Source organism: Scylla paramamosain, chromosome 27 (assembly GCF_035594125.1).
Source record: "Scylla paramamosain isolate STU-SP2022 chromosome 27, ASM3559412v1, whole genome shotgun sequence".
Taxonomy (NCBI): Eukaryota; Metazoa; Arthropoda; class Malacostraca; order Decapoda; family Portunidae; genus Scylla; species Scylla paramamosain.
Genome location: NC_087177.1, coordinates 2,565,215 through 2,582,176, shown reverse-complemented (window position 1 = coordinate 2,582,176; position 16,962 = coordinate 2,565,215). Strand labels below are relative to the sequence as shown.

General features: G+C 36.0%; 2 protein-coding genes across 7 annotated transcripts in view; both read left to right on the top strand.

Moving 5' to 3' along the window:
- The window catches only part of LOC135114041 (phosphatidate phosphatase LPIN3-like), a 72,879-nt gene extending 67,968 nt beyond the window's left edge, over positions 1-4,911 (top strand). Inside the window, 1 exon segment of the mRNA XM_064029694.1 lies at positions 590-4,911. The gene's annotated coding sequence lies outside the window, so the exon portion shown is untranslated.
- A 2,010-nt stretch (positions 4,912-6,921) lies between these two features.
- On the top strand, positions 6,922-15,619 carry LOC135114037 (di-N-acetylchitobiase-like). 6 transcript variants are annotated; one of them, XM_064029686.1, is made up of 8 exons: positions 6,922-7,065; positions 8,868-9,255; positions 10,255-10,399; positions 10,716-10,924; positions 11,152-11,294; positions 11,700-11,829; positions 13,270-13,431; positions 13,928-15,619. In XM_064029686.1, exons 2-8 carry the CDS (start codon positions 8,947-8,949, stop codon positions 14,105-14,107), a joined length of 1,278 nt encoding a protein of 425 aa, XP_063885756.1. In that variant the 5' UTR covers positions 6,922-7,065; positions 8,868-8,946; the 3' UTR covers positions 14,108-15,619. The 6 variants fall into 6 exon arrangements, with proteins under 6 accessions (XP_063885756.1, XP_063885753.1, XP_063885754.1 ...); XM_064029683.1 differs by having other exon boundaries at positions 6,926-7,072; XM_064029684.1 differs by having other exon boundaries at positions 6,949-7,149.
- Positions 15,620-16,962: the final 1,343 nt, after the last annotated feature.

Sequence of the window (16,962 nt, the reverse complement as noted above, 5' to 3'; positions counted from 1 at the left end):
GTCTTCAAAGAGTTCTTCAAGTTATGTGAAGTGGGAAACACACAAGAAGGCAGGCAGGCAGTTCCAGAGTTTACCATAAAAAGGGATAAATAATAATGGAATAATGGAAAATTCTAGCACTATAAAGTTAGACAGAACAGGGTTGAAAGAAAGTAAAATATCTTGTATGGTGAAGCCACAGGAGGAGAGGAGACAAGACATGCAGTTAACAAGATCAGTGCAAAAAGCGACAGAAGATAGCAAGAGATGAAACATTCCAATGGAGAGAAAGGCTGAAGACAGTCAGAGGGGATATCCATAAGAGTGGCATGAGTGGAACCATGTATGTGAAATGCATGAACTTAATACATGGATGGATAAGCTCCGGTGGAGGGGTGAGAAAAACTGGTGGAGACAATTCAGAATGTGTAACCTTATAGAAGCTGCTTTAGCTAGAGATGAGATGAGATGTTTCCAGTTTAGATTATTAGTAAAGGACAGACCAAGGATATTCTGTGTAGAAGTGTAGTGTGTATTGGCTTTATTTACAATTTTAAATCATTATTATTATTATTATTATTAATTATTTTCTCTCTCTCTCTCTCTTCAGAAACTGATGTGCAGTGGCCAAGATTGTAGTTACATTCCAAGATGTCATCTCTGTTTAGAAGGCAATTGTACTGGTGTATTTCAGTTTCAAGTGGTTAAGTTCATACTTACATAATTTTTTGTATAATTAAAATTGAGCAACCAAGTTAAATTTCAATCATGATAGCAAGCAATCACTCTTGTTAGTTTGAAAATGTCTGAATTCTGCTGCCTCAGGGAACAATGATAATTTAATGTGATATTGCACTTATATCTTGCTGATGTAATGGTGAACAAGCTGGACAGTGTCTTTTGAACCTGCATTGCATATTTTGAACTGGATTTTAAAATGACATTTGAATAAGTGCATCGACAGCAACTTTTTTTTTATTGTTTATTTTTAAGGAGTCAATCACTTGTGATAAAGTAATATGATTAAGCAAGATGTGATACATTGTTCATACATTGCTAATTGTTGATAAGGGAGTAGCAGTCATAATAGACAAACATCCATCTGTAGTGATGAAGAGCCAGGGTGTGCCTGTGAGTGACACTGACTGTTTTGTCAATGGGCATTACAACTTCATACTCATGTGCCATGTTTTCATTTCATTATGTTATTTAAGGATTCAGTTGACTGTGTAATTGTTTATAATTACTGCAGCATATTGAATGAATGGACAAATTATTTACTAGTGAACTCCAAAGAAATTGTTAGAGTATGTTAGTGTTTGTTCTCCCACTTGTGAAGGACTGGTGTGTGTACAGTTCTGAAGATATGTTAAGTTATTTTTGTTATTAGTTTTAGTGTAAGAATTATGCATATCATTTAGTGTGCTATTCAGGGAATTTTCAACATATTTATTTTTATAGAGTGGTATCATATCATTTACTTGTTTCTTTCATAGTCATGGTTAATGCCTCTGAACTTTTTTTTTTTTTTTCTCCACAGAAAGGACTGTAGTTTTTTTTAAGTTCTAGTGTAAACACAAACCCAGTAAGATCATTGTATAATGTTTTGCACTTACTGAATTCAACAATTGGAAATAGTCATAGTTTATACACATGACAGTGTATGTGATGCTATAGGAGGCAACTGCCCACAGAGTTCCTCATAACTGGTGTAAAAAGTAAGCCTTGTTACACCTTTACCTGTGATTTGTTGAAATAATGCATCTAGGTGCTCTACATGGTATTGTAGTAATTTGTGGGAAAAATACAGTTCAATTATGGTAAAATATACAAATTTGTTTAAGACTTATTTGTGAACTTGTGCTCAGTGAAAAACTGCACTGTGTTACCAATTCATTGAGTTCTTTAATGTAATTGTAGCAAACAGTCCTAGTACATACTACATGACTCGCTGTGATTCGTAAGCGTTTCAAAATTTGTTCATGACAAAATCTACATGATGTGAATTTGTCTGTATGTCATTAATGGTCAGGTTGAAGAATACTTGATGTGATATATACCCTAAAAGACACCATCATCATATATATAAATAATCAGTGTTTGCCCAGAGTTGATCTGAAAACTATTGCACTGTTTGGGAAGCCTAAAACTGTGGTAGATAGCCATTACCAGCTGTTAGTCCTGAGATATTTATTTATCGCAATTACTGCCAGGTTCATTGTGTAAAAATTCACTGCAAATAATACATGTTGAAGGAGTTGTGCCTATTGTATGTAGGTGACCTGCTTTTTTTCTAACTAATCAAATGTAATGTTAGATATTGAAAATGTGTGGTGCAAAGAAAATTGCACTTTGAGTTGGGAAGGTTGGGAGGTGGATGTGGAGAGGGCATTGAGGAATCATGACAACAGCAGTAGGGAAGTGTTTTAAATAAGACTGATATATGACTTGACACCTTCATTAACTGTAGCAGCTGCATGTTATCATATGTTCTTAAGAAAAAAAAAAAAAAAAGTCTGATCTTGAACAAGTTAAAGTGACTCAAGGATGCAATGCTTGAGATGTTTGGGGTATGAAATTTTAGAATGGTAGGTTTGATGAAAAGTTTAATGAAGATGTTTAAATGAATAGTAGTGTGATAAAGGAATTAAAAGTATTCACATGGTGGTAATGAAAGGCACTAAAAAGAAATTTTAACCACAAAAATTGGGAATAAGTATATTGGCAATATACAACAGCATGCACTTGTGCTGTGAGAATCCAACAACCAACTAATACTGAACACTAACAAAAAAAAAAAAAAAAAAAAATGGGAAATTGCTTTATTTTCTGTTGCGTTACATACTTTCACTGGATGTTTTGTAGTGCAGCACTAAGTTTTGAGTTTTAGTATGGATTACATCACTATGGATATCGCTATGCCAGTACACATCAGGACATGTCTCTAGGTACAGACTACTGTGCTCAGAAATCCACACTACCCCAAGGTGTCATCATTGTTCCATATTTGTATAATTAATTACCAAGTGTACAACTGCTGCGGTCACATCAAAAGTTTACAGACATCTGGTTGCTACAGTCACCACAGGTTAATCTTTCCTTCCTCTTCCCTTTCAGTGGAGAAGTTGACTGGTGCACTTGTAAAATTCCTGCCACTTACCCAAATTTTCAACCACTATCAGTTAATTTTGCTCCCAAGCTGGTAATATCAAAAAGTATTAATCCTTTTGAAAAAAAAAATTGTAGAAACAAATTATGGATGAACTTACATAAGAGTTAAAAACTTGACATTATCATTGTTTTTGTAATGGGAAAAAAAAGCTACTGGAAGGTAACTGGAGATGTTAAGTATCAAAATGTGCATCAATTACCTGCTATACTGAAAAGGTGATTAGTGGCAAGGCCATAGCTTCTAGATCAGCTTAACCTGAAGCAACTATGATGAAAAATGACAGCATAGTAATAACCACTTAATGTTTATATTATTAATGAATACAGTCATTTTCAGTACATTCTAAAGAGAAATTTAACACTGACGCAATGTTTGAAAACACATGTAAAGGAAACAGTTTTATATTTGCGTAATGATGAGGTATTAGTGATGGTAAGCTCTGGTTAGATCCACAAGGCAGGCAATTAAACAAACAGATTCGACACTGAGCTAAACAATGTAGTCAGGAGTAAATGTTACCCAGAGCAAAGGCAGGTGAAATCACCATCCTCTCATAGGATTTTCACTATTTTTCATCTGGTGCTCATACAAATAAGCTGAACCATTTTATGTAGTAAGCATTTTTATGCTTTGTGTGTGTATAATTTTAGTACTGCTCACTTTATGTATATTTATTATATTTTCATTCTATGTGGAATTTGGTTGCATATATTCTGTGTGCGTCCTACTTTTTTTGCTTGTATCAGGCATTTCCAAATTATTTATAAATCACACTTACTAATTATTCATTGTGGCAAACTTCATGACTTAATGCATATTATCTTTAGTTTGTATAACTCCTCATGTTGTGGCACTGAATAATATAAGAAATGAACAGTGGTTTGGAAGGTTGTAGATATTGTGCATTCCCAAGTAACCATGTTACAGTTACATGTCTGCAACTGAAAGGCATTTATACATTATATATATATATATATTTTTTCATTATTATTATTATTATTATTATTATTATTATTATTATTATTATTGTTGTTAAGATATTTCACTTAAATCTGCTTACCAACAGTGTAAATTACAGTTGTAGTAAAACTGCTCTAGTAATAGCATTACACTTTTCATTGTGAGTGATGATTAATTATTTTTTGAGCTGCTAACCCAGACAGTGTTCTATTTGCATTCCTCATTCCAGATTTGATTACAGTATTCAGCTTTACATGTCCTTTGTGCTAATGTACTTTTGCAAAAAAAAAAAAAAAAAAAAAGAAAGAAATGAAAAAAAAAAAAAAAACATGGTAGGCATTTAGGGTCTAATTTTGAGATGTTAATAGACTAGCTTGGCTATCAATGGCCTTTTTCTACTGTAGTAAATGATAAGTAGCTCCTGTGACAATATCCTCTACAGAAAATATTTGATAAAACCTAAAATATAATCTTGGATGTTAGATATTTTGCAGTTTGCAATAGTCACATCCACCATTCTAGTCAAATGACTTAATAGCTCCAGAACAATTGCAGGTGCACAATCTATACATTTAGGAATTAGTAAATTATGCCAGATTAAACCTTTAGCTTAATGCAACATGTTCTTTTGATTATCTAAATGCATTGCTACTTACACTGTTGGTATTATTTTTGTCTATTTGCATTCATTTGCATAAAAAAAAGTTTCAAACAGTCACAGGCTTGACATATAAAGCTTTGGCTTTGTATTTGTCTTCTGTTTTGTTATGTGATGTGCTCACAATAAAATGTAAACTTGAGATGTATTCATTATTACACCTACCAACTCTCTTATAATTAATTGCACTCCAGTTTATTTCTTACCTTCTTCACCTATTTATCTGCAGCACCTTTTCTTAAGATCTATCCATAAGGGATGGCTGAAAATGGAGTGTGGTATACTTGCGCTGTTACTGCTAGTTACTAATAAGCACTATATTATAGTATTGAACCTGTGAGGTTAATTAAACTAAGGTGTGAAACTGGATTACCAAAACATATAAGGACTTCTTAGTGCTAAATAAATAATTGCATAGCAGCAAGAAGAGCTTGCTATTTGATAAACTTAGTGCATTATGCAAAGTACTTCCAAAAATCAAAATTACATTAAAAGCCATGAAGACATAAAAATAAGGATCATCTGGATATAGTTAAAAACCTTTAATAAGTTGTTAAATTACAATGGGAAATTAAATGTGATCCAAAGTATCCTATGATGTAAGGGATTTCAAATTAATTGCTCAGTAACAAAGTTTTTAAAACTCAGAAAAAAAATACCACTGCTGACCACACCACCATAGTTCAACTATGTATTTAATGACAGGAGTTACATATAATCATGTACTCCCATATAGTTTTTGTAACTGAAGTATACAACCTATCTTGCAACAGAGAGAAAGAGAGAGAGAGATCTCAGAGCTGCCTGAAGACTTTTTCCACATTAATGTGTACACTTATCACTGATCAGCTGAGTGAAAGGTATCTGTTGTCTCCTCCACCAGGAGCATCAGACCACATTGCTCAGAGGTGAAATGATCAAAGGCATTTTCACAATCAATAATGATTCCATCAAGAAATTTTCAAATTGATTAAATTCCTTCATGCAGTACCATTTATTACCAAGCTAAAATTTTATTTATTTTTTTATTTTTTTATTTTTTTATTATTATTGCTTGTGGTGATGAACACTGGTGAAAATGCAGTGAAAGAAGGCATACAAGGTAATGGAAGATGAATATGAAAAAAAAAAAAAAAAAAAAAAAATATATATATATATATATATATATATATATATATATATATATATATATATATATATATATATATATATATATATATATATATATATATATATATATATATATATATATTGATTGATTGATTGATTGATTGCATATATTTAAATAAGTGGAAATGCCATACCATGGTCTCAGTCTGAGAAGGAAAATAAGACTAAATGATATTATAAGCAAGGTGTTTGATAAAATTCTTGTTGAAAAGAATTAGGGAATTATAAATTAAAATTTTGTTGAGTAGCATGGTGGATGTATCACAATGAAGGCCAGTGTGCAGAAACTACAATATGGGGATGAATTACAAAATGTAAATATATTAAAGAAAAAAAAAATGTATTCACTAATGTAGAGGAAACTTGTGGCAAGATAGACAGGTAATGTGGCATTTGCAGAAGGCATATTATGTTGACTGAACACACACACACACAGACACACACAATCGCGCGCGCGCTCGGCAAAAAAGAAAAAAAAAATCAGAGAGAGAGAGAGAGAGAGAGAGAGAGAGAGAGAGAGAGAGAGAGAGTTAATGATGCGATCTGTGTAGTTAGATGTTGTGGTTGTGATATATGGTTTCGTAAAACGTCACACTACAGCAATTCATGGAGCCCGCCAATGTTGGTTTACAACTGTCAGCTGATGAGCCCTTCACGAAACGTTGGCGTATCAGCGCTGTTTTTACTTGCTACACTAAATATGATGGAAGGGGGGGGGGGGCGATAGGGGGATGTGACAGTATGGGGTATGTGGTCAAACGAATGGTTTTGAATATACATTAATGATTCCAATGCTTTGTCCCTTAATATAATTTTCATTTATTCGTATAACTCTCCCGATGAGATATATGTACACAATAACTTCTTACTGGACGTCTCTTGTTTTATAATTAAACACGTAAGCCGTGCATAGCTGTCATTATTTATGAAACAAACCCTCGTTGCAATGAGCTGAAATTTCTGAAACTTGACTATCTCCTTTGATACTTATGTGAAATCTGGCTGAGTCAGTCAGCTGGTAACACCAGTGTGGTGCTTGCGACTCGGCAGCGAAATCACTGCCCGTATTACCCATCAAAAAGCTGCTGCCTGCCATTACTGCACAACATTGGCTAAACGGCTGACTGTAATACGTAACTGGCGGTGTCATTACTATGTTCCATAACAACCCGTTATCAACAATAACTTGGAGAACACACTATCACTAACGGTGCTGCTTTTATTGTGAAACTTTTTTCTAACAACACACCAACTTTGTTCAGTTAGGTGAACTATCTTCAAGTGTGTGTGTGTATAACTAGAGTACTGGAAATTAATACAATGATTCATAAATGTTTTTATTTAGGAGATAAGCTGTGTACTAATGTTTGATATTTTTTTTTTATTTTAAGAGGAGGAATACATGTCCGCTCTGACATGCGATGGAATGAAGTTTCAGCATAGGAAGTCATATTCAGGAAGTAGGAAGTTTTTTATTTTTTGTGGGAAGGTTTCGTAATACCATTAGCATGATCAGAGCAAGTACAGAGCAGCTTGAGGATTGGGGTAGGGTAAGGGAGGGGGGACGAGAATAACTGGGAGGCACCACAGAACGCGTTGCTTCACTGAAGCTGCTGTAGTGCGGGACGAGATGTGACGGTAACAGTTTAGAGTATTAGTACACCAAGGATGTTCAGAGTAGAAGAGGAGGCCAGTTGAGTGTCACTGAAGAAGAGGGGATAGCTATTTGGAAGATTATGTTGTGTTGACATAATCTTCAAACCAAGTTTGCTCTGCCCCAATCAAAAAAAAAAAAAAAAAAATGGAAAGATCACAAGTTAGGCATTCTGTGGCATGTTAATAGAAAGGCTGTGCAAGGATATGCAATGAAAACCCAAGTGTGAGGCCTTGGAGAGAGAGAGAGAGAGAGAGAGAGAGAGAGAGAGAGAGAGAGAGAGAGAGAGTACTAACAATGGAAATAATGAAGATGCATTAGAAACAAGAGAAATTGGGGGGGCGGGGAAGAAACAGGAAAATGAGAGAAGTATCTTCAGAAAAATTCTAGAATAAGAGTTGGAAAAACCTAATCTGATGGACAAAATTGTTAGAGTGACTGAAAGAGAAAGAAATATGTTAAGGATGACATAAAATGTGCATACTGATCTTTGGTGTTTGGGAATAGGAAATCTCTAACAAGTTACTAATATAAAGTGAACCAAAACAAACAGCAACTTGGATTGTGGATCAAGTGCATGAAGAAGATAAAACATGCAGCAGATCAGACAGAAGTAACCCAAAGAACTGGGAAATAAGCAGAATAAGGAAGCATGTAAACTAGATTTAACTAGACAGAAAAAAAAAGTCTGGGCAAAGAGAGACATATAAATGTACATAACATTGTTAAACTTAACGTGCATATATATATATATATATATATATATATATATATATATATATATATATATATATATATATATATATATATATATATATATATATATATATATATATGAGAGAGAGAGAGAGAGAGAGAGAGAGAGAGAGAGAGAGAGAGAGAGAGAGAGAGAGCTAAGGTGAAAAAAAAGGCTTATTATAGAAAGATTGACATGAAACTAATGACAGAGATGGGAGAGGAGAGACTTAAAAGTGATGAAGGGAGCAGAACAATTAGACAAAGATGTGTGGGGAATGAAAGAGACAAGAGGGGACATGAAGGAATGCTGAAGTGAACCACTTGTAGTAAAGAGATGACACAGCTTTCCCCACAGAAATATTTAAGTCTGAAACAATTTGGAAAGGAAAATGGTCCATGCAGGGAACATTTATGACTTCAAGATAAGTTGGATACTAGTAAATATGGAGACGGGACAGTACGAGGATAACCCTTTTCCTTTATGTTGCAACTAAGTAGATACACTCATTTTCCATTCATTACACTTTCATTTTCAGGAACTCTACTCTTCATGGTATTGAGTGCCCATTAAGCAGAATGGTGTCCTGCCATTACAAGATCCACTGAAAATTTCACATGTTACATCTGACTATCATGTTATTAACAAGAAAGAAGAGGACTACATCCTTCACAATTATGCCAAGCTACAAAACTGCTTTAGTACTTGCTTCAGTCCTTCTCTGTATCACTACCACTTCTGGAAAAAATTATGTCTCTCCTTTGAATGTAGTTGAAACTTTCCCCATAAAACATGATGTTCGAGCATCCCTAAATTCTTGTCCCTGCAAAAACAAATTTCTTTGCATGCCTCTTTCACAAGCCAAGAATAAATATCCAACAGCACCACACGTCCTCAACTTCATAAAAAAATCGAACAAAACAGAGGTAGGTAATTTTTTTTATAACTTAGTTCTTAGCTTATACTAAGAGGGACAGATCTTGTAGTTCTTAGACATCATCAAATCACCATTTTTCATCCTATATATTAAGTCATATATGATTCTAATTTAGGACAAAGATGTCTCCTTGATACCAATGAGTCAATTAAGCTAGATCTTGCATCATGTTGGCTTAAAGCACCTTGACAGGGTGCCTATGGCATGAAAAGGCTGAATTGTTAGCCATGCTTGATGTGTCCTCTCATCTGTGAGGTAAGCACTAACCCCAACATCAGCAATGTTTTAAGCACACATGATATTCAGTATATTGTTCACTGATTGTAAGACTTTCCAATGTGATAAACAGCATTAGGGATGTCTAAATCATAGCATGAAAACAGGAGAAACAAGCTCACAAATAAAGCAGTTTTTTATTGCCACAAGAAACAAACATTCCCTTATTTTGCTTTAGCAAATCAAGTCAGCTTTCCTGCTTTCTTGCAATATTTTACATTAGTGACAGACATGAAGGTTTGAAGCCTTATGAGAACAGTAGCTCAAGGGTTCAAGCTTGTTAACCACTAGCTAGTAAATGCATTCAGGTTTTCGTAAGGTTTCATGAGTTAAATTTCATATTTGGACAAAACCTTGACATGACTTTGTCTTTGACTGTACATGAAGATATTAAATTATTCATGACCATACATTAACATTGTTATATTGATTTTTTTTTTTTTTTTTACATTGTGCTAGTGAGAGTACATTACTTGGTAAATATTGCTATAACTTAACCTTTAAGAAAATATTTTCCCTTACTCTATTCAAGTAAGATGTATAGGATTTTTTTTAATGTACTATACCATTTCTAATGAAGGAAAAGTGCCTTACAAGGTACAAAATGCATATGAATGTCCTTGCCAAATTTTACACATCATGTCATCAAGGAATTTTTCATTTTCATTATCTTTTCCTACAAGTACACTGCTCAGTAATATTTTCTACTCAGGTGTTTGCTTTTGTTGTGAAATGTGATGCTTCAGTGTGGGGAAAGTTTGACTGGTCCAAGCTCACAACTGTGGCTCTAGCCAACTTCTATGATGCCGAGTTAATCTGTCATGCCCACCAGCATGGTGTTCGAGTGGTCAAACTAGGTATGGACAAATACTGTACACATATTAATGGTAAAAAAAAGTCAGCTTTCCTGCTTTCTTGCAATATTTTACATTATGAACCTTTGTCAACATATTAGACACTTTATACAAATATCCAAATGTGAAAGGAAAGCACCACAAAGAACATAATTGTCTATGAAATATATTATGCATGACTTAAAAATTACCAGAAGTAAGACTTTTGTAATTGTCTAAATCTTCAGCTTTATGTATACATAAGTCTTCAAGATTCCTAATTCTTCTTTTATATTTTACTTTACTTATTTCTAGCACTCAATGAATTTCTTGTCTACAGGCAATTTTCCAACAACTAAGCTTGGTAATATTACTGCTCGAAGGAATTGGATCAACATACAGATTAGTGATGTTACCTTGAAATTTCTTGATGGAATTAATATTGATTATGAAGATGCCCTTGATCCTTTCACTCCTGAGCAATATGGTCTGACAAGCCTGGTGAAGGAAACAGCAGAGGTCTTCCACACAGCAATTCCAGGCTCACAGGTAAGTGTATGTACATGTTTATTACACAGCACCGGCAATTTGGCATACTAATAAAAATTGAATTCAACTTTTTTACTCATATTTTGTCATGTCATTACAAGATGGCATAAACATGCATATGATGATGAAAACTACAGATAAATGAGATTGGTAAGAGGTGACCAACTCATTTTGGCATTGGTCAACTTCTGGTGAATGTACTAGGGTGACATTTTTTATTTACACAGGTATCATTTGATGTTGCTTGGTCAGCACGTGGAATTGATGGCCGCTACTACGAGTACAAGAAAATTGCTGATTACAGCGATGTCATCTTCATTATGGCCTATGATGAGCAGAGCCAGATCCTAAAAGGTCCTTGTGCTGCTCGGTAAGTGTAACTGTTCCTAACAAACATTTGTACATCTGTATGCCAGGACACCCAAAGGCACAAAGTCAGCAAAATGTCAGTTATATCTTTTAGGACAAGTGGCTTAGGATTGTGTGTCAGTCTACAGACTCCTTTGCTTGGGGATCAGGAAATCAGCACAAATAAGAACTTTTAAAGTTGCATCACCTTTCACCACTGTCCTAATAATTCTGATCAGACATGATTTGTAACACAAGTGTATGATGAAACATGTCAGAAGAATATTGTGCCCTGGTACTCTGTGCATACATGACAATGAATTAAATTCATCATGAACTGCAGGACAGGCATACTGTATGATATAATTGAAAAAATAACATGCTTATATTATCATTTGACTGCTATTCATAGAATCCCATTTATCAGGCCAAACTCTGGGTTTTATAAAACTGTACAAGGGATGATGACTTACTTGGACTTGGGCATCCCCCCCACCAAAATGATTCTTGGGGTTCCTTGGTATGGATACACCTATCCCTGTCTTCAGCTAGACAAGGTAGGTCCTCCCTGAAATAGTGATCAATTATTTTTCCTTACAAATAATCAGGAAACAAGAGATTTTTTTTTATATCACACTAACACATTTTCTACAGTCCATTATCCCACCAACAATTCAAAATGTAAGATTATAATTGCAACTCCACAACCTCAGACATATCTTTCTGCAACTGCAACAACACAAAAAAAAGATGGGAATGAAAATTTTCACAACCACAAACTGCAACCTAAATCCAGCTTCTAAATTTTATGTCCAGTGTAAATATAAATCAGAATGGAAATTCTGTAAATTGCTTACTATAATTGTTTACTTGTAAATTTAATTGCTGCTTGTTACTATAAGTCAGGAGTGTCAAACACATGGCCTGCCAACCAAATGTGGCTCAGGAGGTGACAAATGATTTTTCAACTTGATACTATAATTGTTACAGTTGAGGAAGCAAAACATAATAATAACTAATAATAACAATAATAATAACATTCCATATTATTTATATGCCAGTCATTTATTTTGTATCAAAATTGCTAGCAGTAACTCTTTTATTGCTAATTTTAATAAACTAACATTATAACCTGAATGCATAAGCTACCTAAACATTCTCATATGTACCGTCTGCTGACGACTTACCTGCTACTAGTATTGGGCATGAGGGAGACACAGAGGCTTGAGCTACTGTCAGGTAGTATGTCTGTTGGTTATTCAGTTATGCGATGTAAGATGTGGGTTGTGATGTAGCTGGGTGTGATGATGGTTCTGATTTGGCTGGGTGTGGTGTGTATGGTGTGATGTAACTGTGATGGCCTTTGAGATCATACCCAATTGCATAATTGGCCCTCAAATTGATTTGAGTTTGATACCCCTACTATAAATAATCACAGGCCTCTGAAAAACATTCAGCTGGCTGGGAACTGACATGTTAAATGGTGCAATGCATGCTTTTATGTACAGCAGCATATAGCATGCTCAGATAGTTGGGATGTGCAGAAAATCATACTTCAGCTTGATTATTCAAATGTCATGCCATAACATAGAGGGATGGGACAGGGTTGGGTAGAAAGGAAGATGAAAGGGAGAGGATGGTAGGGGAGGTAAAGGTAGGTGGGGAAGGAGAGTGGAAGGTAGAGTAATATAAATAACATACTACTGATGTGGTGGCAACACCATCTGCCAGCACAATACCACAATCTTTTGGCAGTATTTGCCATATCTGGAACCCTTAAAGAAAAAGCATAAGCCCACAATAGGGGAGTTGTAGTTTGTGGAACTTTTTGGAGAAGTATCCACCAACACCAATATCTCAATCTATATTCACTATTGTTCCTCTGTACAATTTTTCTGCTTCTCCATATTTAGATTATTCCTCGTAGATTGCAATAAGAATGGCTACTGCAATTAATAAGAAATATATCTCCATGTATAGTTGTCTTTTACACTCAGAACAATACATGCTACATCAAGGAAGTGCCATTCAGAGGTGTCAACTGTAGTGATGCTGCGGGAAAAGAATTGCCCTTCAGAGAAATTTTGAACATCCGCCATTTGTACAATGCAACAGACCACTGGGATCAGAATTCCCTCACTCCTTGGTTTAATTTTAAGGTAGGTGCAGAGGTCAGAACATGTATGAAAGGAGAAAATTCAAAGCAAATGGAACTATTAGTAAAGTAATGAAGTATATAAGGAGGATATTCAGTAGGAGGTGTGTGTGTGTGTGTGTGTGTGTGTGTGTGTGTGTGTGTGTGTGTGTGTGTGTGTGTGTGTGTGTGTGTGTGTGCCCATCATGTTGGCCTGAAGTAGAAAATTATTCAGAATCAAAATGGAAAATTCTATGTATGTATAAATTTCATATGTGAATAGACATTTTAAAATATGTAATATAATCACTGGATCACATGCTTTTGCTTTTTATCACTGCAAAAAGAACTCTTGTTGAAGCAATTTTAATACAAGTGCAATCACACTGAAAAGATTCCACTGTATTGTTTTGCAGTTTTACACATCTTGAATCGAAAACTAACCATGCAAAGTCTAAGCAGTAAACATGTACTTATTGTAGTACAGCATGTTACTATTTCTTTGATTTAATTTATTACAGAGTAAGGAGGGACAGCATCAAATATGGTATGATGATGAAAGAAGCCTCCTCTACAAGTACATGGTCGCCATCGTCACAGGCTTCAGGGGGGTTGGCATGTGGACAGCAAATTTTCTAGATTACTCTGATACACCGGAGGCTAAGCTCCAACAAGAGCATATGTGGGGCCTGCTGCCTTGAGATGACCCTTTCAACTTCTTGAAATTCACCTAAGTGAAGAGAATAGTTTGGCTGAATGTGCTAATGAGAGCAGCTGTGCATCATACAGTCTGGGGCAGGTACTTATGCATTACTTAATAAACAGCTACTGCTTGATTTTTAACTGTCAAACAATGCTTATGGTTTACTTCAGACTCATCATTACAGTGCAAAATTATGAAAGTATTAAGCTATATACTTCTGTATTATTTTAAGGTTCATCACATTTAATTCATTTACACAGTGATTTAGACTCTGTATTCAGTTATCCAAAGTAACACAATGCCCATACACAAAGTAAAATACAAAATTGTCTTGTAAGTGAAACTTAGCAATAACATCCCAGTAATTATTGAGAATCTGGCTTGTATAGTGGAAGTGCATGTGGCTGCTATTTTGTGGCTGTGCATTCAAGCCCTGGTCCTAAGTCTTTTTATCTGTCAGACATTACTGCCCCTATAAGCAAGGGGTAAGGAGGTGACCAAATCATCCCAATTTTCCTGCTAATGCAGCCATAGTTTGGGCTGACTAATGTCTCACATGGGTGAAGAGGGGGCCAGAAGTGTCCATCATGCATGTGACAAGTAGTTTGAGTGTTCACAATTTCCTATCGCTCCAACAGTCATTGGCGACCTTTTACCTTCAATGAATTTTATGGCCATCCTGTGGTATCAACCACAGCCATTGTAAGAGCAAGGTGAAATTACAGGACCAAGCTGTTCTGCCAGTTGCAAAAGATATGCTTTGTTTGGATGGGCCAAAAATGTGAACATTATATATTACTGGCAGAAAGAAACACGAGATAGTGTCAAAGAGCATCATCTTCAGTCTTTCCCCATCTATCAGCAGCAGAAACAAGATGATAATTCAGGTGAATCTCCATAATTTATCTGTGATGTTACAGACTTCCAATGGTTGAGGCAGGGCAGGTAAAAATATCCCAAATATGTAGCAAGATCTTGAGACCAGCTGGATGCCCTGGCAAAGACCTGAGGCAAGGGTGGATGCACTATGTGGTGACTGGAGTGTGGTACCTGGATGTGTGGAGGCCTGCACAAGGCTGTGGAGGCCAGAGGGAGCTGCAGCCTGGAGGAAGACTGCAGGTGGGTAGATGGCTGTGAAACCTCCATACTGCTGGAGCCTCTGTAAGGTGTCCACTGTGTGCCTGAGGGCTGACCTGAGGATGGAGTGCATGAAGAAATCCTGTGGCTGTAAGGAGTACCAGCTGCTTGGAAGTGCAGCTGAGGGGGACTCTTTGTCACATCTTTATAGTCTTCATGTTGTGCTGTAAGTTGTGAGTTGTGCCTTCCTTCATGCGTGTTCTGCGTGGATATCTGGGTGACTTGGTTCTCTGGATGTGTGTGGGCAGTGTGTGCCACATGCTTATAATTCTGTGCTCTGCTAGGTGAGTTCTTGTGTCTGGTGTCCTGTGTGTCAGGAGATAATTGTGTTCTGTTCTCTAGTTATGAAATATATGCCTGTGCTGTGCATATAGTCTTTGCATTTTTTCTTGCCTCACACTCCAACTACATCCATCCCTCTGGGTTGCTTCCACTAGCATTGTGGTGCCTGGTGATGAAGTGAGTGCAGTCCTGACTTCTCCTCTATGTGAGTTGCTGCCTGCCTGGTTAAGAGTGTTACTAGTGGCTGGTCAGTAAGTGGTGGGTGCCACAACAGTATATTAAAAAATTATGCTGGGAGATCAAAATTAGAACCACCCAACATGCCTATTCTGTAAAAACACACCCACCCTAAATACCTACACAGTTAAATATAGAAAAAAAAAAGATCCTTGTTGAAAATTACACAAGTACTGTTAGGTAATTCCTCACAACAGTGATGTGTTCTAAGTCTCAAACTCCAAATACTGTCCATTCTTCCCCAATGCTCTCAGGACTCATTCCACCTAACCTAACCTAGAGGCCTGTCTATACTGGGCCTTGTTAGTGTTGGTGTTGATTGTAAGGTGTTGAAGACAGGCTTTTTAATACACCATGTGCCTCACAACTGCCCCAATTACATGAAGCAGGGCAGTGGTCATCATTATGCAGGGAGTGAAAGGCACATGGCTTATGACAGATGATGTTCCAAGTTATGATACACATTTGCCATAACCTATATGATACATGTCATAGCTATATGAAAAATATGGCCCCTGCTGGGGTTTTGCTGTATTTTTTTTTTTTTTTTTTGTATTGAGGCTTAGGATAGTTATGCATTTGCAAATGCATGATTTGAGTATATTTAAACATAAATGCACATTTGTAATTTTTTCCTTAATACGACCTATTTTTGAAAAGTTCTTATGTGCTTATGATGAGTATTCTATGTATATGTACTAGTATTTTTAATTGTAATTTTTGTAAGTCACATGTCATTTAAAATCTGGTTTTTGAACAGGATAAGGCTACATATTTCATAAGTGGAATGTATATTTCAGTGCATATTTTACCATATTCTATTATAAATTTGTATGTATATTTAGCTAATTTTAAGCGCAAATTATCCTTAGCCTCGTAATGAACGAAATGTGATGCCTGAGAGGATGGAGAGATGAGTGACAATGCCACTAAGGAGAGAGAGAGAGAGAGAGAGAGAGGAGCCTGGAAGATGAGCAAGAGGAGGCTACACATCCTTCCCTTGATAATGTTCAGAGAGGTGACTGTCACAGTGTCACTGACGTGCAGCAACACTCCGCCGAGCGGTGAAAGATTGCGGACACTTGGCGCTTCATTCAACACTGCCATCTGCCTCATGGAGAGCTGCACGACGGAGCCTAACAGGGAGGGGACTGTGTCCCCGGCTTTCCCGAAATCTGAGAGTTAACTCCATCTAAC

Excerpts from the sequence above, each read along its gene's own strand:
- LOC135114037 (XM_064029686.1), top strand. The coding sequence starts at position 8,947 with ATGTTACATCTGACTATCATGTTATTAACAAGAAAGAAGAGGACTACA. Across the intron at positions 10,925-11,151 it reads CAGCAATTCCAGGCTCACAG|GTATCATTTGATGTTGCTTG; the intron begins GTAAGTGTATGT and ends TTATTTACACAG. Across the intron at positions 11,295-11,699 it reads AAAGGTCCTTGTGCTGCTCG|GCCAAACTCTGGGTTTTATA; the intron begins GTAAGTGTAACT and ends CCCATTTATCAG.